Source organism: Gadus morhua, chromosome 9 (assembly GCF_902167405.1).
Source record: "Gadus morhua chromosome 9, gadMor3.0, whole genome shotgun sequence".
Lineage (NCBI taxonomy): Eukaryota > Metazoa > Chordata > Actinopteri > Gadiformes > Gadidae > Gadus > Gadus morhua.
This window is the reverse complement of record NC_044056.1, coordinates 5,626,798-5,653,397: the sequence shown is the minus strand read 5'-3', so window position 1 is coordinate 5,653,397 and position 26,600 is coordinate 5,626,798. Positions and strand designations below refer to the sequence as shown.

The window sequence follows — 26,600 nt, the reverse complement described above, 5'->3', positions numbered from 1 at the left end:
GCGTTCATGACGACAACTAATCAACAATGGACACGTATTATAAAACGCGTAGCTTCATGTTCAACACTGCCGATTCTGGGAAGGCTCTTTGTGCAAATCATGACATTATATTCGGTGTCAGTTTTTGTTTGTGCTTTTCGTTTAGGAGATGGCTCCTCATTAAGTCGTTTTAAGAATTATCTGAAATCTTATAATTATTTTGTTTTACGCCTTCTTTTTTAGTGCCAGCTGAGGTGTATGGGTGAGGTCGGAAACACAAATTCAAGCAGCTAGCATTGCACGCGAACCTGAGGTTATGTCGCCACCTTGTGGCGATATACAGTATATTCTCGGTGAATACCCTGGGCTATGCATATTTATGTGTCTTTCTTGAAAAACATAATTTATGTATTTCCCTAATGAATAAAGAAAAGAAGGTCATGTAGTTATTTTATGTGATATGTTAAACATTGCATCCGTTGGTCAAGTGCTGTCCACATAATATTTAAGGGATAATGAACCATGTTAGAAGCCATCGCTTAAAATAAAACAGAATGAGAACACAAAATCAGAGGGCCTTTATTAGAAGTTATTTAAGCAAAGTCAGCCATTTATGTCCATTTGGAAAAGGGATTGAATACAAATGTTATTAATAAAAGGCACATTCTGGTGACTTAAAGCATTCAACCATAAATTATATTATATAACAATGTAATATAATTGTTTTTATTCATAATGTATACTTTCAGGGTCATTTTTGTGTCTTAAAACCTACCACAATATATATCATAATATTATACAAATAATATTATTTCTTTGTTTTTAAAGTTTAAGGACATTGTAAAATGGCTTTCGAGTGCATTTTCCATAAAATAGCATGTGAAAAAGGTGCAGAGATAAGTGCAGAAGCAAACATACAAATGTCATCCGTCTTTTTCTTAATTTGTGTGCAATTAACATGCCAGTAATTGAAACATGAAACCATATTATTGCAACAAAATGTACAACATTTTCAGTCATACAAGATGTTGTGCTAAATATAGAATCGTCATTTCGAAAGAGGAACCTCAGTCCATTTCCGTATACGTTCTTATATTTGAATTTAAAATCAATGTAACCGTTAAAAACATGAAGTGTTACCCCTTCTAATGTATTTGTACAATATTTTTTTCTTAAAGACAGCCTTAATGACATGAAAAAAAAAAAACATGGGTACATCCCATGATGCATTGCTGTTAGTAGGATTGCTCCTTGGGTCTCACACAGTAACAGTCCAAGAGATACAACAGTGGTTTCATGAAAGCCATTGTCGGTCAAGATACCTAATTGGAGATGAGATTATCGCACGGCAGCAGTTGGATGACTCCTACTCTCTTGCCACATTCATTCTAAAAATAACACAAAAAGTATAACACAAATGTTGGTTAGTCCAGTTTATAAATTATTACTAAGAGCAAGAATTATATGCAGTGACACATGTTTTAAAATATTGGGTAAAAATAATAATTTTAAAAGTAAAAAGTTAGTCGTCTTTAATTAAATTAGTTGATTACATTTCAGGTATTTTGAAATGTGCTTAGTGATACAGAAGGGATAAATCAGAACTGATGATAAGTTCTAGTTCTTTCTAGGGTGGTTGCGTAGTGCCCTTACCATGAAGTTAACCACGTTCAAGTGGTAGGGGATCCCACCCAACTCTTTGATCTCCTCCAGGTGAGCTCTCTCTGGATCCCCAGCAGCCAGCACTGGACTACCAGGGGTGGCCTGGTGGGGCAAACAGATGCCAATCAGTAGAAGCAACATCATCGTCACTTCGTCAGCCATAGCATCAGTTGCAATAACTATTTCCGCCATAAGGGGGCGCTTTTTCTGACCTATTTGAGTTGAGTTCCACCTGCTGCTTTCCTTATCATTCAGGTAGTTAGTGGATTTGATTTATAAAAACAAAAACACAGTTCAGAGGGAAAAGCATCAAACAGTGCTTTTCTTACAGTATAGATAGAAAGGTAGAAAGCCGACAATGAACGAGTTATCCAGGTGTTCTTATCCGATTTCGCTTGTCCGTTCATGTGCTGATTTTTGTGCGAAGGAGATCGGATAAAGGTGTTCACATGCATTTTACAAGTCCTGTTGAGGTCTCATTCATTTATTTACCCGATTATGACTCTGCATGTATACGCACTGACTGAGACTGAACGAGTGAGTGAGTGAGTGTTACTCACAGGGTCCAGACTTCTCTGTATGGACAGAAGGTCTGACATCCTGTCGGTGAAGCCAGAAGCAAAGCTCTCTGGGTTGATGGCCACAAAACACTGGCCCTGCAGGAACCACAACACACTGTCAGACGAACTACGGCTCAAGAACATCATTCATCTCGAGTGTTGAAGTTTAGATGTTGTTTGTTGGAGTGCTTTTCTTTTGTTGTTTATGTAAAATAAACAACATTGTCCCATTCACAGATTGTAAGTCACATAAAAAGGCATGAAGATTAATAAACAAAGACAACAACCGAAAATAAATAAAGAAAAGATTGGACATTCATTTATTTATTTTATTATAATAAAGAAATAAAGAAAACAAACGGGCAAGAAAGAGATAACAATAAAAATCACTTATGTCAACAGCATCAAATGAAAAAGCCAATCAGCAAGCAGTGTAACGTACCAGGTTGGCCGCACGGTCGGTCACCTTCCAGGTGCGGACGTGTTTGCTGTACTGAGCTCCAGAGAGGATGCCACAGAACACCTCCACCATCATGCCCAGACCATAGCCCTTGTAGCCCCCTGGACACAGAGACCATTCCAGGAGTGCAGGAGAGAACACAGGATCGTGTCAGCATCATACGATGGACATTTCGATCCATGCTGGGGTTTCTTTCCCAACATTTTGTGGCAAAGAATTTTTGGGGACAAAATAAATAAGGTGCATTTTCTCTGTTGAGAAAACTGTCTTTATTTCCCCTACAAATATATTTATATTTCCAGTCTAAATATGAATGAATAAATAAAATACATTCATAAATGAATAATAAATATAAATAAATAAATAAATAAATAAATAAATAAATAAATAAAAAACGATAATAGCTCTCTAAATAATTAGCATGATCCAAAAAAGAAAAAGGCTCTGGCGACCCCTGGTAGCAGACTATTTCATATCAGTTGACTGACCGGTAGCTTCGCTGCCACCGATCGGTACCAGGCCGCCTCCTTGCAGGACCTTCTTGGGGTCTGGGGTCAGATTCCCCTCGGTGTCACAGCCCCAGCCCACTGGGATGGAGTCTCCACGGCGATCATGAAGCTCCACCTGCGTGGGCGCACATGCGCGCACACGCGCGCGCACACACACACACACACACACACACACACACACACACACACACACACACACACACACACACACACACACACACACACACACACACACACACACACACACACGAGGTGCAGATATTGATCTAGGTTTTTTTTTTTTTTTTTAAGGCCAGTTCATTCTTGGAAAAGAGAGTTTTAATCTCAATACATTTTCCTCTGGTTAGACAAAGGATATTGATTGATTGATTAATTAATTTGGTCCCAGTATAGTTCAGAACTCTACCTTCCCTAGTGCCACGGCGGACGTGGCCATGTCCAACACAAAGCTGTCCCCGTCATTGGCTGGAGCCGCCACACTGATGGGGTTGGTTCCCAGGGTGCACTAGAAACAGACGTTCACACTTCTGAATGACAAACGTAGAGGCTTATAATATTCAGAATCCCGTTAGTACATGATTCTTATGCATGGTCCTGGTATGTTATTGAGTTCCAGGCGTAAGCCTAGCTGTTAGAAGCCCTCTCTGTCTGTTTCTCCCACCTCTTTGCCACGAGTGGGGACCACGAGTGGGGAGGTGTTGGTGAACGACATGCCCTGTGCGGGGAAAATCAGCATTATCAACAAAAGTGCGTCAACTGACATAGCATTTAAAGAAGCATATGGTGCAACACAGTTATTCATATAGGAAAAAACAACAGTTCCATCACAAGTTCAGACCTTAGTTATTATTATACAACACATGCAAAGACCACATCAATGGAAAATACATTAGGATCCATGTCTTACTCACAATCATGTTTTCTTTAAGAGCCTGCATTGCGTAGTATCCAGCAATACCGTAGTGGTTGGAACCTGAGGAAACACACAGAATAGAAATTCACATTCTATTCACCTTCCTTGCAACAACAATACACCCGTTTGTACTTCAGTGTAAACGTAGGAAAACACACACGCAAAATAAATAAAAACGTTTTAAATGCTGCATTCCTAAAATCACTGAATAAGTGGAGGACTTTTATAGGTTTTACTTTTCCAGGTTTGGGGTGCAGTACCTCCCCGGACCACCAGGACTCACCGTGCGCCACCACCCAGCCGATGCCCGCGTCCTTGGCCTTCTTCAGGGCCAGGTCCATGCAGTAGTTGCCCACCACGGGGCCCAGAAGGTTCCTCCCGTCCACCAACGCCGTGGCGGCCGTCTCCTTCTCCACCACCGGCTCTCCTTCCTTTGAGCAGATGCCCGACTCGATGTCCTTCACATACATGTCTAGAATGAAACAAGCAACAACAACCACAACAACAAACAACACACGCGGACGTGAGTTTGAGATCCTGGTAGTCTGGACGTCACCAGATATTGGAGGCTAAATATGCAAACCACAGCAAGTGACTGGAGGACTTTGACGTGTTATTCGGTGCATGGGAGTTTGTGGTTTGGTTATATAAACACACACATGCCCTACAGGCAGATACAACAGCAGGCTAGTCGGTAAATGTGGGAAACGCCCAAAGACTCAACCTTCCCTGCGTCTCTGTGTGTCCGTGTGGCCGTGGGCCTGTATCCCGGTGTGTCTGTGTGTGTACGGACCCATGCGGTTCAGCCCGTGGCTGTAGTGGCCCCTGCAGTCCCCCTCCACCAACACCTGGGCCAGGCTCTTAGCATGATGGGCCTTGGTGCCCACGGCGGTCATGCATCTCTCTATGAAGCTCAGCACCTCCGCCTGGCTGATCAGACACCTGCCCCCCCCCCCCCCAGGGAGGAGACACAACAGAGTTTTAACCTCCAGTTCAGTTCACCGTCATCATCATGTGCACGGTGAACAGCAGTCATCATAACAGCAATACATCCAGTTCCAATACACAATTTACTCGCTGCTCTACCAGACCAGACGTCCAGTAGACCCTCTGTCTTAAAACCTTTTGTCATTGTGTTTTCTTTTTACAACAAACTTAACTTTTGAAAAGTTCAGCCATTACAGAGCATTTCCACGTGTATCAGAGAACAGGGACAACCAGGAGCTTTGTGAGTCTTCCATACCCCCAGTGGAGGAGGCTTAGGATGAAACACCAGTCATTCCCATGCCCTGCAAGGGTTGGAAGTGTGATGGCTGAGGGTTCAAAGCTCAGGGCAGTCTCTGCTCTGCACTGATTCTGTAGTGGAAATGATCCTGAGGCTTCCTCCTCTGAGAGAATGAATTCTTTACTAACCAATACATAACTAAAATCAACATAGTGCATGAACACCAAGATCGGCAAACAATTTAAAAGGATGAAAAAGCTAATAATAATGTTTGAAATTAAATTGTAGGTATGTGTTTACTTTCAGGGGTGAGATGTTAAAATGTTCAGCAGACACAGACACAAAGTAACAAGTTCCTAAGCAAAAAATTACAAACTGAATTTCAAAATCCATCATCGTTGATTTTAAAGGGACGGGACAGTTGCATTTTGTCAAAACTTCCAAAAGGTTAATCACTGATAAAATGTTTATGTGTGCGAAAAAACAAAAAAAAAAAAACGATAAATAGTGCCAAACCCAGAAAACCACTTCCAGATTAGAATTGTAAAATAGTAAAGATCGAGAACATTTGAAGCACATGTTCCACTTGAAGCATTTGAAGCACATGTCGTCCCCCCCCCCCTCCCCCCCGATGATGACGAATGAACACCGATCTGCAAAACAAGACACTCAAAACATCCATGTGTTTTCATTACAAACAATAAAATATCTAAGCATATAAATAGACAAAAACCTGTACAAATTTAATTAAATCCATGGCTCTACACTACAAAAAGAGCCATGTTATTGAAAGCCTGGTTAACGTTTGAGGTATAACGAAGCCTAATCTCAACCGAAGGTGCCACAGTAGCCGTCTTGTACCCTGGCATCCCAAAACGAATCCTAAAAACCTCCTTGTGAAGTGCCAGGGCAGATTATGCAACCCATCATAGGTATGCCAGCCGCTAAGTAGCCACCCCTAGAGCCATTTAGAGTGATGGCTAATGGCTCAGCCCATCGCTATGATTTTGATTGTCAGAGAGGCGAAAGAACACAAAGAAGGAAATATCAAGAACGATATTAATATTATGGACTGTTTTGAAAGGCCAATGTAGAAATAAAATGATTCTTCTGCATTTCCTTTGTTTTGGTGTTGGTACGTCTCCTTCCGTAATGCAGAAGAAGCTAGTTAAAAGGGATGGAATGTACCACAATCACATCCAGATGGATGGCCCTGTGCCTTGTGCTTGGTAACTGAATGTTCTGGTTGCAAACATCCATAACATTCTTAATTGTTTCGGTCTCTAGTCTGCACCAAGAGTTTGCCATTTGTGTGATACTGGACTAAAGTTATGATTTGCTAAAAAAAGAAGCAGTTAGCCAGACTGTTCAAGAGCAAATTTAATCCCCAATAGAACAAATAGCATTTGTGCAAAATAGCCATTTTTCTTTAGCCATAACAGTGCGCATAACTACGCTGATTCAACAGCTATCCCCCACGAAGGGGTAACAATTTATTTCAGTTTGTTGGGAAATAGCCTTAAAGTCTGATAATCTCCTAAATTTCAAATCCCTTCTTACTGTATATTGTAGGCTGCTCTTTATACACCTACTACTCGCCTCCTGACAGAAAAGGGGCGGGACCAAAGTTTTAACTTTGTTAAACATGGGGCAAATGGCTAAGGTGGTGAGGCTATGCGATTGGACCAGCGACATTCAGTGACCAATTGATTGATAGATTGATCCTGGTTATAGGATTAAGCTGGTTATAATTGGGCCTAAAAAAATATATAGTTTGGTTCCTGTTGGTTGTCAGTCGAGGTCATGGGTAGGTAGGGAATTTATTTTATTTTTTTATTTTATTTTTTCCAGCGGCAGTGAATGATAGGTAGGTTGTTTTCATTTAAAAGCAAGAAAATTCGCTCATCCTTGTATAGAATGAAGAGGTGCTGTATCAAAACGTAATTATAGTTCGCATCAAAAAAAAAAGAAGCTTTTTTTTTTAAAGCCTAAAAATAAAGGGTTATGGTAAATTGACATGGTCGGTCGGAAACCGGAACCAAACAAAAAAAAAAGTAGGCCTTAAGACCCCAGGTTAATTATTCACATTGTCTATGTGAAGATGTAAATAAGCTCTTGTTTGTTCAACTCCCCTCCTCCCGCGGTGTAGACACGTTTCAAATGTTTCTGTTGGCCATCCATTGACATCCATTATATCACAACCAAGTATTTAACAGCTCCCATAGCTGTATCTTTATTTTGTCCAACACAAGTAAGCGCATCCATACTGCCCTGGCCAGATAGCCTTTTCTCTTCTAGCTGTGCATCTCAAAGTATTGGAAAGTCGCTCTACATTTAGAATTAAGTACTATCTTTTATATTATCTATATAATGCAGCCATGATCTTCTAACAGGGTGCCTCAATCTCTAAGTCTGTGAGATTGCACAGTGGTGTGTGAACACTGAATATAGTTAGCTATATATAGTTAGGCACTATAGTTGGAATGCTGTAAGGGCAGTTTGCCCGGTTTGACAATACAAAATACTGAAACATGATTATGGGAGCTGCTTATGAACACTCGTTTGGAATATAATGTAAGTCAAAGGATGTCCTAAGCCCAATCTCAGAACAGAGACAATATCAAAAATTAACCTTGGTTCTTAAACAACTGTCAAATCCAAGTTACTTAAATCCTTAATAGGTAACCTTGTTAACTCCCGGGGCAGCTATTCCATAGATTCTGAGAAGCTGGCTGCCTCATGTTGTGTGGTTGGGCCGTACTCTGAGAACACATACATAATTTGACCCCCGACATGGTGCCTGTGTCCGTACTTTTGCAGGAACAGGAGGATAACAACCCTAGTCCGATTTTCCCTTGATGGGCTAGGTAAAGAGGCATGGTGACCTCTGACCGCAAGGTGGTGAGTGCAAACTAACATTTATTTTAGCATTTACTTAGCATTTGTATTGCATTGTGTTGTATCTTATCTCTTCCTGGACTGCTGCTCTGCTGTAACCTAAAATTAATACAGTGTTATCTTATCAAATCTGGTGCATCTATGTAGAATAAAAGCATTTGTATGGTGGACTTTATGGAACGCAAGAGACTTTTTGAAAGAACATTTATTTATATTTGTATTGTTAAACGTTAGTTATTAGAACTACAACGGTAGAGGATGGTGCAAAATCAAACTTAAAGACCCCGTGCATGTCAATATGTTAAGACTCAAGGGGCATGGTTATGGCAATTGGGCAAGAAGAAACATCACCTCCACACCAGCCCAATGGCTGAAATTACTGAATCATGAAAAAGAAAACAAACAAACACAATGGAAAATCTCTTACCGAGGCCTCAAACCTTTTTTTAAATATTAATATAATCCAAGGCAATAGACTTGAATGTTCTACCTCAAGTCAACGAGTAACCGCAGACGCAAAGACCATATGCGCGTATTATGTAATGTTGTAGGCCTATGTTAATTTATTTCGTCACAAGTTCCAACCAAAAGTTCATAAACAAGCAATAAAAATCAAAATATTATTTCATAAATACTAGCGATAGGCCTAATCCATTCCAAGATAGGAAATATATCCAGAATTACATTGATTAGGTGGATCTTCACATTTAGTTCACGCGTCAAAAACGTTACATAAATGATGACATCTCAGTAGGCTACTGCAGGCGTTCTCATTCAAAAGGCCTTCGCCTTTTCAGATGTGCGCGCAGCATGTGGAGAAATGCGCAGCTGGACACAAAATCAAAATCTCTAAATTAATAGGCAACTATAAAAAAAATACCCTTCTGAAGTTTATATACATATATAGCCTATATATTAGATATATAAATCATATTTTGAAGTGTTGAGGACTCCCGGAAGACGCTGCCCATTATTTTAACATGACAAGTTTGATTATTCAGTTGAACACCCCAATATCCTTCTCATCACTGCTATAGGGGTGTGTGATTTAACTAGATCTCGCCATCTCACAATCATTTGGTCCTTTTAATTCGATTAGACCCATTGATAAACCTCTCGAATAGCCAATAGTTTGCTCCATTTAATTTATTCGCTAACGCTTTAGCGGCTACTTAATCTTCGCAAACATTGGCTAAATAAATAATTATAAACATAGGTCGATAAAGCATGGTTATAAAAAAGTTGCAAAGGCATGCGCATCCTTGCTATCCTTATTAAATACAGTTCAGACGTTACCTGCTCATGTTGACTGAAAGGTTCCTGCTTTGCTTAAATAAGCGTAGGGTGTATTGGTATAATGATCCAAGGTGAACTCCTTCCCAACCAGCTCAGTGCAGCCGGTGCGTGGAAACACCCGGTAACTGTCAAGCCCGCCCGGCGGTGTCTTTGCCGTCTCTGTGGGCGTGTCTGATATGAGGCCTCGGGGGATGGAGGAGCTGCCTTTCCGGAAGATCAAGTTCACCATATGCGACCTCTTTGAACATTAAAGACAACGTAATTATTGATATTTATTGTAAGCTAATTGGAACAACCAGGTATAGATGCATCTATATAGCTCACCATTTGCTGAATTGCCTCAATCCTAAGTAATTCAAACAGGAACTTTGATGCTGACAGCAGTATGAACATGTACCCAACCTAAGCAATTAACGGCTCGTTAAACGAGAACCCGCTATGACCCGTCCCATATCCTCGCTCGGCTCTCTGTCTTACTGCTCCACACACTTGTTGGTGTTTTCTTCCTTTGCAGGCTTTATTAGATTCTTGTGGGCAGGAGTTCTGCTTTATGGTTGTGTATCTTCCCATGGGTGTGTGTTCCATAAAACACACTCAATATTTGTGTCTGTCATCCTCAGCTTGTCTGCGCCTGTCTGCGCTGCTCTTATACAATCTGTAATTATTAGGATTATAATTCAAATGTAGGCCTACGTATTATCGCAATAGCTACCTTGTGCTTACAATTCGTCCTCTGCTTATAAGTCCTACATTAATGATAATGTTTCATTCCATTTGATAATGTCATTTAACTTAAATGGAGTGGATTTCAAATGTAATTTAGCCTATTTTTTGATTAATCGTGAGTTGACTCAGTAATACTACGCAATTGAAAAATTTAATCGTTTGTCAGCCATACTCACAACACATTCACTCGATGGTGTTTTCCTCATCATGGGGTACAAAGTGTTCTGTACGGGGAACAGGGGGTGCTGGAAGACAGGATTATCCTAATCTGGATTCACTCAGATCGTTGGGAAGTATTCCAGACAGCCTCAACTACCGTGAAATTTGGTTAAGAAATTACGTAATGTAATATCTCACCTCAGTGGTTGTTCATTAGCCTATGCAAAACTGTCTACCGAGCCTGCTAAGACATGCCCTGAGAGAAGGGTTTGGTTCTCATTCTGTACTGATGATGACAACAGCAAAACACAGAGGTGGATGATCAGACACTGGTAGTGGAGCTGGGTCTGGAGGAAAGCCCTGTTGATACCCTGCCAGTCCATTCTACAGGAAAATATTGGCGATAATTCCACTTCTGCGTGTCTTGTCGGCCATTGAACCAGCCTTAGGTGCAGGGCGTAACTTTGGTTTGAGAAGTGGAGGGGACACAATAATCCGGGGGGTCTGGGGGTACTCCCCCCCCCAAAAAAAAAAAAATTGCGATTTGAATAGGCTACCATTTTCTGCATTTCTACATACATTTAGGGACTACGGTAACCAATACAAAACCCGGGAAATAACTAAGTTGGTCATCATGCTAAATTCTGCCAGAATACATATGCATAATAAAAATGAATCAAACTTTCAATATAAAAAACATTTCTTTATTCATTCATCGTATGGACAGAGGTCAGTGAACAAAAGCTACTGATATAATCATTTTCCTCCTGTAAGGTGATCTAACATTATCAGGCCCTGAGCAGGCACCTGCCACGCCTCCAGATCTCTGATATGAACAGGGTGACCAGATCACAATGCACCAGATTCGGGACAAAGACTGTGTGGGACAATGTGGGATACCAATTTATCGAGGTAAAATAACTTTAAAACAAATAAACATTTATATTCTGCCCCTTTGCTTATATCAATAACTATGCTTTGCCATCTGGTTGATTCAGTAGCCTATCACATAACAGCCTGCAAATACAAACTTAACATATCTATCTTATTTAAATGGAACTTTCCCAAGTTCTCTCACGTGAGAAAACATAGTAGCCATGGAGCTTTCATGCTATTTCACAGTGCCTCAAGTTAACACACCTGACTGTATACAATCAAACAGAACAGTCAGGGCTACTTATTTCAAGCATTGTACTTTAATGTGCCTTTTCTCCAACAACAGAGAGCAACAACCTACCCCAGCACAACTCAAAACACCACCTTAAAGTATTTGCTCTAGTCGAACAATATACTGAACCACATATTCGAACATGTACAAAACTCACTCAGCTCAGAATCACATAGATTATCTACACAAAAGTGTGTGTGTGTGTGTGTGTGTGTGTGTGTGTGTGTGTGTGTGTGTGTGTGTGTGTGTGTGTGTGTGTGTGTGTGTGTGTGTGTGTGTGTGTGTGTGTGTGTGTGGAAAGTATCTGCTTTTACTGGACAATGCCAACTAAAGGCACACCTGAGTGGGTATACAATTAGGCACTAAATAAAATAATAACGTTTTTTGTGAGTCCCGCATTGTTTGTGTCGTTTCACGTCGTATTCACCTCCGTGTGAAATGGAAAAATGACTCAAGCAGACTTCACACAAAGCGTTACCAGACTCGCCTGCAGTGGTTTCACCCAGGGATTGATGTCCCATTCTTTATTGTAGCTGCATTTCCTCTTCTTAGCCGTACGAGTCGTGCTTTCCTCCGTCTCGTGCTGCATGTCGTTCTGACCTGATTTGCAATGTTTTTTATTGGTGGGCGTATGTGTCCCAGTTTGATTGACATGATCAAACAGCGCGCCCCGCCCCCTGATGACAGCCTTCACTGCTGTCTCCGCACACAGTTATTTGATAAATGCCAGATTATAGATGCCAGAACACTAATTTAAAAAAAATAAAAAATAAATATATATTTTTTTATATATCAGGGCCTTACAATCAGCATATCAATTCACATTCTCAGCCAGAATCAGACGGCTGGCCCAACGGTAAATAAGCACGATTTTTGCCGTTAAAAATGTTGGGGGGACACAAACGGGATTTTGAAAAGAGGAGGGGACATATCCCCACCGTCCCCAGTGGAAATTACGCCCACTAGAGAAGCATTTTAACCTGACGCAGAAAATAATCTGACCACTTAATTTTGAGTGTCTTTGATTATTCTTTGTCGGCTGCTAGCAGTGTCCACAGACACTATGCGTACCTTACATCAACAGGAGCTTGAGATCGTGCTAATATCAATCATAAACTCCATTTGCCATGACTTTTAGAAATATATTAAAACACCATAATATAGTCCTACATATTATATCAATTAGAGATGTTCCAATACGATTCCCTATAATAGATACCGATTCCGATACCGGATCGGCCGATACCGAGTAAAATTTTTCTTTTGGGTACATATTATTAATTCATTTTAACAGCTGTGTACTACTAACCCTGTATTAATTCGGTATGATTGCTGTCATTGTTGTATGGCTTGGCTAAGGTTAAACCCTTTGTAAAACAAGAAAAAATACATCTATCATCTAGCATTGTATCTACTAATAGCACTTGATCTTATTGAAGGGTTAACTTACAATCACAGGAATGAATAGTTGGTTCACTTACTGTCGCCAAAATGTACTAATTGTAAGTCGCTTTAGATAAAATAACTCTGTTTAATGACAGAAATGTAATATAAATATATTTACAGACAACGTTTTGAACAACACTAATCTAAATGTGCCCCTTTTGTTCTCCAGCCATAGATTTTTCCATGCGTCTGATTGGTTGTTTGTGACATATGTTAAGCTATTGCGTGTGAATGCAGTTAAAGTCGACCTTTGTGCCAACGCAGAAACCATTTTCTGTTGTCCTGGAAGTTATGTGTTGCCACAGGTCTGAGGTCTCCTGAGGCCTAATCCAGTGATTAAGATCAGAGAGGATCCACCCCTATGGGACATGGTACATCAAGACAACACATTCAATTTCATCATAGAATAAATGCACGTTGCCTGTTGCAATACTTCTATATTTGCTCCATGGATAATCGGATGATGCTGATTACATCAACTCAACTATTAGCCTGGCGCACCTTTCCAGCATTAAGGCTTCTGTTCTGTACCTTCAGTCTATTGTCTGAACTTGCAGGGAATTCAAAGTTGGGCTTTGTATGAAGCAAGCAACACAGGACAGGAAACCAGTTGTTTGGGTTACTATGATTACATGAAATATAAGACGCTGCTTAATCCATCGATGTTGGAATTAAAGAAAGAATGCTTATCAAAAACCCTCCCATGCTATCACCACCTTCCCCGCACGCTACCACACACACCCGGCCAGACAGAGGCTCCCCGAGGCTTTAAAAACTTCCCAAAGTTAGATGTAAAAACCAAACTGACTTAGAACCACACATTGATTCATTCATAGATTCTAATTTCATGCACTTGAGAAGCGTTTGTAAAATTCCAGCCATATCCACAGTATGATTCAGGAAATGTAGACTACATGTCGATTGTTGATTTTGGGTTCTGGAATAATTTATTGGTCATTGCGTGCATAATATTTTTTTTAGAAATCTTGATATTTGAACTAAGCAAAAAAATGTGAACGTTGATAGGATTGCGATGAATTATTAGATTTAAGTAACAGATTACATGAATTGTTAACTGAATGTGTATCTGTGTGTGTGTGTGTGTGTGTGTGTGTGTGTGTGTGTGTGTGTGTGTGTGTGTGTGTGTGTGTGTGTGTGTGTGTGTGTGTGTGTGTGTGTGTGTGTGCGCGCCTGCCTGTGTAAGTAACGTGTGTGTGACTTCAGTGCCCCCTATCTGCTGCTTTTGAAACTACATCGTGCTTTCTCCTATCCTCTGACTCCACACACACATACACGTACACACTAGGGCTGTAACGATACGCGTATCAAACCGAAAATCGCGATACTCAAAGCCACGAACCTGTCTCGCGGTGTGAGAAGGCAGAAGCGCGATATGCCCTTTCTAACTCTTCGGTCATATTGTCCGATTGAAATTTGCTAATAATTTGTCTAAATAATAGTCTGCTGACAGCGCCCCCTCCTATCGATGCGGTAAATATGTGACGAGATGCCCTCTCTGTGATCACAGCTCTCCGTGGCTACGGAGGATTGCATTTCTCCACAGCCGTCGAAGTCCTCATATGCGATATGAACGACATTTATCCAGAGTGGGCCAAGCGCGAAAAAAATTGCCTGTGTGATCCTGTCTCTATTGTTTTGTGTGATTTGACTGGCAGTTTGTCTGCTTATAGGTCGGAATGAAGCGGCCACCGATTATTGACAGGATGGGTACTTTGTTCTACCGGACTCGTTCGCTTCTTCACTAGACGCACGCGCTACCGCTCGCTCTCCTCGCTCGTCCACTCACTCGCTGACGTCACTCACACACGCATGCGCACACTACCATTCTCCCGCACACACATATGCTACTCGTAGCCTAACACTATGCCTCGTTATTGCGACGTTCATGTTTTTCCTCATCTATTGAAAGTTAGGCTATTAAACATGTTGCATTCTATACGGCCTGATTATGTCATTATTTAAGCTGCATAGCCTAATAAGAAGCGCTAATAAGGATATTTGAATAAACCAACCAAACAGTTAAAGGGGCCCTATTATGCCTACCAGCAAAAAGCATCCTCCAACTCCAATCTTTGGTTATTTCTTTATTAATTTAGCTATACTTTAATAGTATTCTTTCGGTTCAAATCTGTTCAGTGTTCCAAATTATTTTTTATTAAATGTTACATTAAGATAATTGGTATTTAAGTGTTGTTTAAATAAAATGCTTTTTAAATTTAAAAGAATCGTGGGATGTATCGAACCGTGGGTCAAAAATCGTGATACAAACCGAATCGTGAATTTGTGTATCGTTACAGCCCTAGTACACACGCACACACACACACACACACACACACACACACACACACACACACACACACACACACACACACACACACACACACACACACACACACACACACACACACACACACACACACACACACACACACACTGTTTCTTCCAGAGAGAACATAGACTGCTTGACATGAGGTAGCCATTTCGGCTTATGCATGTTAATGGATGGGTGTTTATATATATCATATATTGAATGATATACATTTAAAGATGGTCATGGTCATTTAAAGATGCCAAACAACAACGTTTTTTATTAAAACTAATGTTGGTGGTAGATCCAGCAAAGTTGGAGCAACGCTACCGGCACTTATGAAGTGTTAAAGAGAAAAATATCTTATCAGACATATGTTGTTTTCCTACATTACCCCCAAATTACAATTTCCTCCTCTCTCTCCTTTGAAGCCTGCGAGGCCAAGGTGTGAGGCTGACAAGACCCTGTCCAATCTCTCTGATTAAGTGCAAATCTCTGAATTGCAGTAATTAAAAAGCCGATGAGAATATCCTATTCCTATGAGAATCAAATTCCCCTCTCTCTCGCTCTCCTCCTCCCTTCCTCTTATCTGTATCCTGCTCCCCTGTCTTCTACCCCTTTTCCTGCTCCTCTCCCCCACTATCCTCTCCTCCGCTCCTCATTTACTTTCTCCTGGACTCCGCCCAGTCTCCTCGCCTCCCCTAATCTCATGTGCTTCTTTCAATCCTCCTCCCATTCTGTTCTCCTCTCCTCTCTTCCTTTCCTCCTCCCCTCCTCCCTTCCTCCTCTACTCTCCTCCAATCCTCCTCACCATTCCCTCCTCCTCTCACCCTCCCCTCCTCTCTTCCTTTCCTCCTCCCTTCCTCCTCTACTCTCTTCCCCCTCACCATTCCCTCCTCTCTTCTCTTCCTCCTCCTCCTTCCCTCTTTTCGAGAGCTGTGGTTTGCCTTCCTAGCAGAACTCGGCGCTCAATTATACAGCATCCCAAAATAAGACGTTCTGTTTATAGGCAGCAGAGCAGCGCAGCCTTCGCAAACCAGGAGGACAAGAATTCCGCCCCGTCTCACCAGCTCTTCGCAGACCTGCCTCGGGCTCAGAGCCTTCACAAAGCTTCAAGTCCAAAAGTCCCCCGTTTGACGTTGTTTGTGTGGTATGGCCGCCCACCATGACGGCCATTTTGGAACGTGTACATCATGTTCTCAGTGTCAGCCTTGCAAGAAGGACAGATGGAAAAAAACATTTGAGTGTAACAGTATGTTTCCCTTTAGGGGCAGCAGAGACGTGCTTATTCTAACGTGACATATTTTGGTGCATTTCCAATAAGCCAACGAGGAGTAAAAAAGGATTTTAAATTGTACACATTTGTCATTATATTCAATTTATTTAGCCCAAACCGACTTCACAAAGTACTGACATTAAGACAAGGACTGTAAAACGGAAAATCAAATAAGCGGCCAGTAATCATAATAACAAAAATCGAAATGAGCTGAGTGATAATAAAAATGAACATTTCTCCTTGCCGTCCTGGATTCACACTGTTCCCGCTTTGTTTCCTTTCTACAGATATCTCCCCTATCCAAATGGATCCTCAACATAAATATAAATAAATAACAAATAAAGCAGCTGCTTGCTTGTTTTTTTCTTTGAAATTGAATCCTTGCTAATGATCTATAATATTAATATTAACCACGATGACATAACCCATCTACTACAATGGATTCTTTAAAAGGTAGTGGCTCTTCATGTCCTTCCTACTCTTCACTTCAGATGTTTACACCTTCCCTGCTTCTCCACATGATTGAGTGGGAAGAAATCCTGTGGTCAGGGGTCCTGTGTGAATAGGTTGGATTCTCATCATTTAAAATTATGTTTGATAAAAATGATGGCTACAGTAATAGTGTAAAAAAAAAAAAGTAATAGTGACATATTGCAAGTTTAAACAATACTGACAAAACACATGATTATTATCTACATGAACATCCTCGACCATGATGTGTGACTAAATATATCAGATAATACTTCAGATAATAGATTTTCATACCTGTTTTTATTAAATTCCATCCTTTTACTTCTATTTCAATGATATTAATATTGTATCATAGATATTAATCAATTACTAAACATCAATATGGGTACACATATAATAGGTAGGTAAAGGTAGGAACCTCAGCTAAGTTCTTAGCATGGGTCTTAGCATTTCTGTACGAATATCTTCCTCTTGTTTCACTTCGCTTATTATCTGTTGAGGCATCAAATATCAACACCCTGTAACACATAGCTGATATAAACACTGTCATCAATGGTTTGGACCTTGTATGTGATTTATCTTCCCCTTTCTTACTTCCCCCCATATTTATCTCACCTACTCTCCCTCTCCCTCTCCCTCTCCCTCTCCCTCTCCCTCTCCCTCTCCCTCTCCCTCTCCCTCTCCCTCTCCACCTCCCTCTCTCTCTAGGCCTCTGCCCAGCCTCTCTCTCTCTCTCTGGCTCCGGTCTACCAGCTGAAGAGCTTCATGAAGCTCTTGAAGCCGTCCTCCCCGAAGAAGTCGAAGGAGCCCTGGGAGGTTCCCAGGTGCACCAGGAGGAGCACCAGCAGCACCACGGCCAGCAGGGGGACCAGCATGTTCCAGCCCGCAGCCAGGATGTTGTACCACTTGGCCTTGTCTGAGCACTCCTGGGCCAGCTGCAGGTTGCCCTGGGTCTTCTGGTCTCTGGCCTGGATGGGTGCAAAGACACGTGAGTAGACACACGCACAAACATACATGGAGAAATAATACATGCAGACATGCATGCACGAACACACACATATATACATGCACGCACAAACACACACACACGCACGCACATACACACACATACACACATACAGATGGAGACACACACACTCACACGCACTCTTTCAGAAACACACACACACACACACACACACACACACACACACACACACACACACACACACACACACACACACACACACACACACACACACACATACAAACAAACAAAGATTTGGAACACAGGTTTTAAATGCTGCGGAGTTAACCTATTGAATATAGATCTACACAGAAATGATAAAGCTACATATAAACACAGAATGGACATATACAGCGCGCTGATTAAAGAAAATATGACCCCAACCAATTGAGGCTCGGTTCTAGCCCTGGCCATTTCGGCCAGACGTTCTTGTGAAAAACCAATGTAAGGCTGTACTTACATTACATCTCTTTCCAAGCCCCACCTATATGTGTATATTTTACAGTGGCTACACACGGAGGGACCAGCTAGCAATCTCTAATTTCCTCTAGAGTACTCGCCCATTAGGCAGACACCAATTACACCGTTTTAACTTGGCTACTGCCTCTAATTTGAGCACCATGTTATTACAAGGCCTGTGATCCCCAGATGGACCACATGTAGGGCCCTTCAATATGGGTCCCGTTCCGAGGTCGAACACACCCATCTGCGGTGACATTATGTTCTTGTAACTTTGTCTTTCAGGTGCAGCCCCGATACGCAGCATTGGGAGTAGACTCGCACCCGTATACACGACACACAGCTCTTCCCTTGAAGCGAAGCGTCCTCTTTTCAAGCATCTTCTTCTGAAGTCGCTTATTTTCAGTGTGTTTTCCCCTTGGTTACATGGGCCATTCCTGTGGCTTGGACAACAGCAGCTTCCTTCTCTGTGTGTCCTAGACCGAGTCTACTGATATGAATATTGTCCCCCACCCAAAAAAGGAGAAAATAATAGGCTTTGCTGCGCTAAATGATATATCTTTAGCGATGTTAATTTAAGGGCTTTTATTTATTTTTTTATGTCTGAGTCCTGTTCCATCACTCTTGTAAACAGCGGAAACCTTGGCTCACAAAGTTGTGCCAGGACAGTTTTAGACCTGGCTGAGGTATAGGCTGGAAAAAGTTGAAGCAGGAGATGCCAAACTAAATGCTTATTTATACTAATAAATGTATCCACATTTTTTTATTCAAATTGAGATATTTTAACAATAGTTCCTAGACAAAACAGAGACCAGTCAATTACTGATAAGTGCTGAAAAGTAGGGCAAAACTGTGATACGCACTCTTAAACTTATTTATTTATTCCCCCCAAAAAGTTTGTTTTAATTATCTTTATTTCTCATTGGTTAAAAATGGGTATATAATTCTGCTTTTTTATTTTTTGAAGATAAACAATGCGAGGCTGACTCAAATTGGTTTGGCATGAGGATTGTTTTGTCCGAGGTAAAAGCAGGAGAGACAGCGAGACCAACAGAGGCGTTACTACTGTAGACTTCCAAAGTTAAAAGCAGGGCTCCGTTGGCAGTAAGCTGTCTCCAGTTCACAGGTGGCAAACTCTCCCACAGAACCACATATTGTGATGCTACAGAACACAATAAACTACAACTATACAAAGAAACGACCGAAATCAAACGGCACACATGGCTGTGTTTTAAGAAGCACAGTGCTATTAGAAATCATCAGACAATCTATATTCTCTCTGGTCGTGGGTCATGAAGTGCCGATGGATAATCCACCGCCACAAGGCGTCTCTACTCCAACCCATACCTCACCTTGATGGAGTAGATGAGTGCCATGAAGCCCAGGCAGCAGAAGTTGACGTAGAGGGTGTTGCACAGCGACCACACCAGGTAGTCCCGTGGCGCACACTTGCCCTCCGCACCACCCATGTTCACCACCGTGGAGCCTGCCGGCTTGCGGGCCGACTTGGTGAGCGGGGTGCAATCCGAGGGGTAGTTGTACGAGTGGTTATCCATAGCGCCTGGCGTCTTTTACGTGTGACTTCGGATGGCTCGGTTCGAGAAGGACTTGGCCCTGTAGTGTTGCCCGTGGATGGTTGTCTTGAGGAGAATGGTGGGATAGGGGGGGGCTATCCCAAGAGATTTATATGCCCCGATGGAAAGGGTGGTGCCTGGGAGTGGACAGAGCAGGTCTGTCATTATGTGGTCGGTCCGTAGATAGACTATGAACATGCTGGGAGACCAAGGGAAAGGAAGGACGGGTGAGATGGAGGAAGGATGGAAGCAAAGGAGGAAGGAGAGGATTAGAGAAGAGGACAGGGACGGAGGAAGGGAGCAAGAACATGGAGGAAAGATGTAAAGAAGGTTAAAGTAAGAAGGTGAAACAGAGTGAGAGAAAGTTGGTCGGAAAACGTAAAGTCTTTATCGCAAATGCTTATGATGAAGGGCCCACGAAGTGTGTGTGTGTGTGTGTGTGTGTGTGTGTGTGTGTGTGTGTGTGTGTGTGTGTGTGTGTGTGTGTGTGTGTGTGTGTGTGTGTGTGTGTGTGTGTGTGTGTGTGTGTGTGTGTGTGTGTGTGTAAAAGTATCTTTATTTATCTAGGAATAAATCCATTTGGTTTATTTTTGTACATGAAACCAATGCAAATAAAATGAACACAAGAATGAGGTGAAACGCATGAACACACATAATACGAAAGTTAAAAATAAAAGATGAAATAAAAACTCATTGAGTCAGGGGAAATCGGATCCATGTATCCTACACGTGATGTTAGCAGGGTGAGACGCTAGATAAATGTACAGAAAAGCACCGGATTAACAACACTGCCCTCTTCTGGCAATCACCCTTTCAGCAAATACGCATATTGCAAATGAGTTATATCTTAGGCTACTCTAGAAAAAAGTCCAGCGTTAACTGATCCCGTTGGCAGGATTAGGCTTAATCATCCAGACATAAGGATTGACTGGTTGATAAAGCCGTGGCCGTCGTTAGTCTCCTGGGTTCAATAAAACCTCCGTTTCAATTAAGCCTACATTTGTCAAAATCACTTCGTTGTACCGATTCTGTCGACGGCATTTGTGGCTGTTACGTTGTACCCGCCACGAATGTAGAAAGCATTAGCAGCAACCTTTGCGTCTATTGATATTAATGCGCAGCTTTACGAAAAAAAAAAAAAAGATAGCAGAGGATGGTTTCGATCCATCGACCTCTGGGTTATGGGCCCAGCACGCTTCCGCTGCGCCACTCTGCTGTTCCGTGCCAAACAACAATCGTTGTCCTACTTAACTCTGCCTATCTCAGTAGGTTGAATTCAATATTGCCTAGAAAGTGGATTTAAGTGACAAAATATGGATTGTTTGTTACTTTACATCCACCAGACGCGATGTCAAGCGAGTGGCAATGTCTCCCATCCACTTTCAACTGGACGCGATGTCGTGTGGACTCCATTGTCGACTAGGTTTTCCAGGTACCAGGGATGTTGAGCTACTGGTTCAAACTCGATGCAAACAACACTAAAGTGCCCCACGGGGCACCATGCAAGATTCAAAATTAAAAAGATCCAACAAGAATGCGATGACGTACTATATATATAGAAGTCTGCCTCGTTTCTACATACGTATGTTTTTCGTATCCGTACTTCCGTAAATTTACGGACGGGGGCGCTAGTGTTTTCCGTACGGACATGAATTTATTTACGGTCAGCCAAAAAGATTGGTGAAGAGCGTGACTGAAATGTCACACTCTTCACCGTTGGCTTAGAAACCGGCACTCTTTGTTCCCGCCTTCCGGTTTAAATGCCGACCTTGACCTTGGAATTTCATGCACACATACCTATGAAACACTCTTACATTCACTATTGAAACGCTCTCACCGTCACTACTGAAACACTCACACATACATACATACTCTTCTGAAACGCTTGCACATCCTCATGTAAGAGCATACATACATATAACTGAAAAACGTATTCATACATTTGAAACATTTATACAAATATGTGCTTGCATGAGTGTTTCAGATAGATACGTATAAATGTTTCACTTGTATGAATGTAAGCATTTCATATGTATGTGTATATGCCACAGAGGTATGTATGTATGCGTGTGTGTTTCTCATATGTATGTGTAAGTGTTTCAGAAGAGTATGTATGTATGTGTGAGTGTTTCAGTAGTGAGTGTGTGAGCGTTTCAGTAGTGAGTGTAAGAGTGTTTCATAGGTATGTGTGTGAGAGTGTCTCAATTAGTTATGTCCTAAACGGCCCCTCATACATTTTTGAACAGCCAGAGCGCGCCAATCTGAGTCACGCTCTTCACCGTTGGCTTAGATTGGCTGAAATGTCACGCTCTTCACCGTTGGCTTAGAAACCGGCACTCTTTGTTCCCGCCTTCCGGTTTAAATGCCGACCTTGACCTTGGAATTTCATGCACACATACCTATGAAACACTCTTACATTCACTATTGAAACGCTCTCACCGTCACTACTGAAATTACTGGTATGAATACTACATGTGAAACGCTTGCACATCCTCATGTAAGAGCATACATACATATAACTGAAAAACGTATTCATACATTTGAAACATTTATACAAATATGTGCTTGCATGAGTGTTTCAGATAGATACGTATAAATGTTTCACTTGTATGAATGTAAGCATTTCATATGCATGTGTATATGCCACAGAGGTATGTATGTATGCGTGTGTGTTTCTCATATGTATGTGTAAGTGTTTCAGAAGAGTATGTATGTATGTGTGAGTGTTTCACTAGTGAGTGTGTGAGAGTTTCAGTAGTGAGTGTAAGAGTGTTTCATAGGTATGTGTGTGAGAGTGTCTCAATTAGTTATGTCCTAAACGGCCCCTCATAGAAGAAGCTGTGCGAATGTCTAGTTTTTAGAGTCTTTAGTGACCGCAACCTCCTGCCTGAAGGGAGCGGAGTGAAGAGACCTTTGACAACATGGCAACATGAGCGCGAATGTTTTTTGAAACCCGCTTTAAACACTCAGTTTACTAGCTAAATTTGATTAAACAATTAAATACAATACAAATATAAAGTAAAAACAAGTGTTATCTAGCGATCCGTTATCTGTATTATGTTATTTCGTCTTTGGCAACATGAGCGCGAATGTTTTTTGAAACCTGCCCGGCAACGGACAACCCTTACGTAATCAGTTGTCCGTTGCCTGGCAACGGACAACTGTTGACGTGCCCGGTACAAATTTGGCAGCCGGTACAAATTTGGCATGACAGCGGCCCCATGTCTCGTCAGCGCCATTAGGCAGTAGCGTTCGATGCACCGTCTATGATATTATGATGGCTGTCTATGGCGACACATTAGTGCCATAATTCACTAATGTGATAAAAGATGCATTCGGGCGTATTATATTATTCCACACGCGTAGATATTAACTGCGAGCGAGCAAAACAGCCTCTCGCGTGCGCAAATTACCTCAGCGTGCGCAAAACCTCTCGCGAAAGATGTTTTTACGCTCTCGCTCAAATTTAATTTTGGCACTATGGGGGAGGGAACCAAGGCAGGGCGGGCTTTCCTATGATTGGCCGTTTCTGAAGTGCGATATTTGATTGACAGCCCTCCTCAGCCCTCCTCTCATTCAATTCTGAATTGTACAGTAAATGGCTGAAACGATAGTTACGTATTGTAACTCTAGATTCTATGAGTATAGGCGCAGCCTTTTATGGCTATCGCTATTGGGTTATCCCTAGGCCTGAGCCGTAGCACTGAAAAATTTGTAATCCCCGACCACCAACAGCGTGGGCCTCAATTACGTCCGCGTGTGGCGTGCCTCAACGACGTCCGCATTTTGCAGATATAGTCGGGCGCCGGCGGACGTTCTGCCCCCAATAAACAGCTTTTCTTCAGCTATTTAAAGGACAATGAGGCCGACACTTAAAAGGCTGCGCCTATACTCATAGAATCTGGAGTTACAATACGTTACTATCGTTTCAGCCATTTACTGTACAATTCAGAATTGAATGAGAGGAGGGCTGAGGTGGGCTGTCAATCAAATATCGTGCTTCAGAAACGGCCAATCATAGGAAAGCCCGCCCTGCCTTGGTTCCCTCCCCCATAATGCCAAAATTCGAGCAAGAGCGTAAAAACATCTTTCGCAAGAGGCGTTTTGCGCGCGCTGAGGTAATTTGCGCGTGCGAGAGGCTGTTTTGCGCGCGCTGAGGTAATTTGCGCGCGTGAGAGGCTGTTTTGCGCACGCAGAGATCATTTGCGCGCTCGCAGTTAATATCTACGCGTGTAGAATAATATAATACGCCCGAATGCATCTTTTATCACATTAGTGAATTATGGCACTAATGTGTCGCCATAGCTGTCCGGCAGGCCATATATATATTAAATGGACTAGCAAAGAATATTGTACACAAATTGACTTAAGACTGTATTTTTATTAGCCTGTTTGCTACATTGCAGCATTTCAGTTTTATTCATTTTTCCAGGGAACCGATTCAGAAGACAAGCAGGCCTAAGGCGTCCAGATGGGTGTCCTTGTTGCCGTGCTTGAGGATGATGACGCACCTAATGCACAGCCCACTGTCTTCAACATTGCTGTCGCGTTGGAGTGAGTCCATTGTCCTCACAGATCTTCGCACACGCGCACATACAATCAACAGAAAAACGGGTTATGTTAAGCCCTACAGTAAATGGATCTGTCTGCCCGCATTATTTTATTTATTTAGTTTATTACATATAAGGACAGAGCCGTTTTGTCAGTAAACAGATACGGAAATTTGTGGACTACATTTTTAGTTTGTAGTGTTTCCCCCTGCTCTCTGAGACGTGTGTCCTTTTTTGGTTGACACACACACAGACAGACAGACAGACAGACAGACAGACAGACACAAAAGTCAAAGTCAAAGTGTGTTTATTGTTGCATGTACCAAATTGCTTCAGCACAGCAAAATTCTTACGACTTGGCAAGCATCATTCATCTACGCAGTATACGTCATACATATAACATAAAACTCTATAACACTATGACAATAAAACATATAAAATGTAACATTAACATACAACAATTAAAAAAAACAACCATATATCTCTGTAGCACTATGACATTATAACATATAACATTAACATTCAACAATTAGAGTACAGTAGAAGGGCTAGCAGCAGTTTAAGTGTGAATAGAGAATAAGTTAAAAATAAATGCTAAGGATAAGTTAAAAGTTTTTAAAATTGTGCAAATATATCTATGAAGTGAATTGTATGAGTGGGGGAGCAGGGAGTAGGTGGAGGTGGCAACTGTTCAGAGGTTCAGTGTTTCTGATTCAGAAGCCTTACAGCCAGGGGGAAAAAGCTATTTGTGAGTCTGGTAGTCCCTGTTCGGATGCTCCGGTAGCGTCTACCAGACGGCAGCAATGAGAACAGTCCATAGCCTGGGTGGCTGTTGTCCTTTAGAATCTTTTTTGCTTTCCTCAGGCATCTACTGTTGTAGATGCCTTGCACGGAGGGGAGATGGCTGCCGGTGATACGCTCCGCTGTCTTCACCACCCTCTGCAGGGCCTTGCGGTCGGCAGCGGAGCAGCTACCATACCAGGCAGTGATGCAGCCTGAGAGGATGCTCTCAATGGTGCCTCTGTAAAAAACATAAGTAGCATAGACATTTTGTCGGTAAACAGTTACTGAAATATATTCAATTTTTTTGCTTTGGATGTTGCGGCAGGGGCTGTTTATAATGTTAACGTTTAAACTTTTCATTTATTTTAAACTTGCAAAATGGTTTAAAATGCAAAAGCTGGTTTATTGTCCGTTTGTGTAATTGTTAATAGGATTTACTTTGTAAGACAAACTCAAAATGGACGTTTTTACACACGAATGATTCAACATCATATTGACGTAGAATTCTTAGTCTGTGCAACTAGATTTGTGAAGCTTTAGGTTTCTTTTATTTAGGGAGGGGGAGAGGAGAGGGAGGCAGGGGGAAAGGGAGACGAGGAGTTGAAGATGGAGGCAGGGGGAGAGGAGGAGAGGGAGACGGGGGGAGCGAGGAGAGGGAGAAGGAGACAAGAAACAATTTGCCTCAACATTAAATATACTTGGTACAACTGTAGGAATTAAGTTGGCACAACTGTGATAGTTTATTTTAAGTTTGAGTTGACATGAAAATCCAGTCCTTTACTTTAATGCAGTTTATATCTTTAAAGCAGTCATTTAACCCATAAAATGCACCTGGTTTGAGACTATGGCCAAAGTTGACCAATGTCATGCACTTCACCATAAGCATTTCACAATCAGTACATAGTGTGAGAGTTCCACTATTTTAAAAAATACATGCCTTAGTTAAGGCCACAACTTCCGCTGCCTGACAACTCAAACTTCATCTCTCAGCCCGACCACATTTACTGTAAAGGTTTTATCTCTTTCTTTTCTACTCATCCCTTCATGATTGAGTGGGTCATAAAGGCATTTGCAAGGTAAATCCATTACTACTGAATCGCATTACTTAAAAAAAATAAAAATAAACTTGGAATGAGTAAAAGACTAGATAT

The 26,600-nt window shown here is 41.7% G+C and overlaps 2 protein-coding genes, 1 long non-coding RNA gene and 1 other non-coding gene across 6 annotated transcripts; 1 reads left to right on the top strand and 3 right to left on the bottom strand.

Moving 5' to 3' along the window:
- Nucleotides 1-538: 538 nt before the first annotated feature.
- Nucleotides 539-9,651, bottom strand: LOC115550919 (uncharacterized oxidoreductase YjmC). Of its 2 annotated transcripts, none has more exons than XM_030366314.1 (11): nucleotides 9,503-9,651; nucleotides 4,877-5,013; nucleotides 4,367-4,555; nucleotides 4,082-4,143; nucleotides 3,832-3,885; nucleotides 3,577-3,675; nucleotides 3,150-3,285; nucleotides 2,644-2,762; nucleotides 2,202-2,297; nucleotides 1,633-1,743; nucleotides 539-1,367 (listed from the first exon to the last, which is right to left on the bottom strand). In XM_030366314.1, exons 1-11 carry the CDS (start codon nucleotides 9,508-9,510, stop codon nucleotides 1,302-1,304), a joined length of 1,077 nt encoding a protein of 358 aa, XP_030222174.1. In that variant the 5' UTR covers nucleotides 9,511-9,651; the 3' UTR covers nucleotides 539-1,301. The 2 variants fall into 2 exon arrangements, with proteins under 2 accessions (XP_030222174.1, XP_030222173.1); XM_030366313.1 differs by having other exon boundaries at nucleotides 4,877-5,025; nucleotides 9,503-9,650.
- Nucleotides 8,008-26,407, top strand: LOC115550921 (uncharacterized). 2 transcript variants are annotated; one of them, XR_003977961.1, is made up of 4 exons: nucleotides 8,008-8,209; nucleotides 17,786-18,065; nucleotides 24,549-24,670; nucleotides 25,531-26,407. It is a non-coding gene; the product is annotated as an uncharacterized LOC115550921 (long non-coding RNA). The 2 variants fall into 2 exon arrangements; XR_003977960.1 differs by lacking the exon at nucleotides 25,531-26,407 and having other exon boundaries at nucleotides 24,549-24,944.
- Nucleotides 17,764-20,314, bottom strand: LOC115550920 (interferon-induced transmembrane protein 5). Its single transcript, XM_030366315.1, has 2 exons — nucleotides 19,895-20,314; nucleotides 17,764-18,045 (listed from the first exon to the last, which is right to left on the bottom strand). The coding sequence occupies exons 1-2, from the start codon at nucleotides 20,096-20,098 to the stop codon at nucleotides 17,824-17,826; spliced, it is 426 nt and encodes a 141-aa protein (XP_030222175.1). The 5' UTR covers nucleotides 20,099-20,314; the 3' UTR covers nucleotides 17,764-17,823.
- On the bottom strand, nucleotides 21,261-21,332 carry trnam-cau (transfer RNA methionine (anticodon CAU)). The gene has a single exon. It is a non-coding gene; the product is annotated as a tRNA-Met (tRNA).
- Nucleotides 26,408-26,600: the final 193 nt, after the last annotated feature.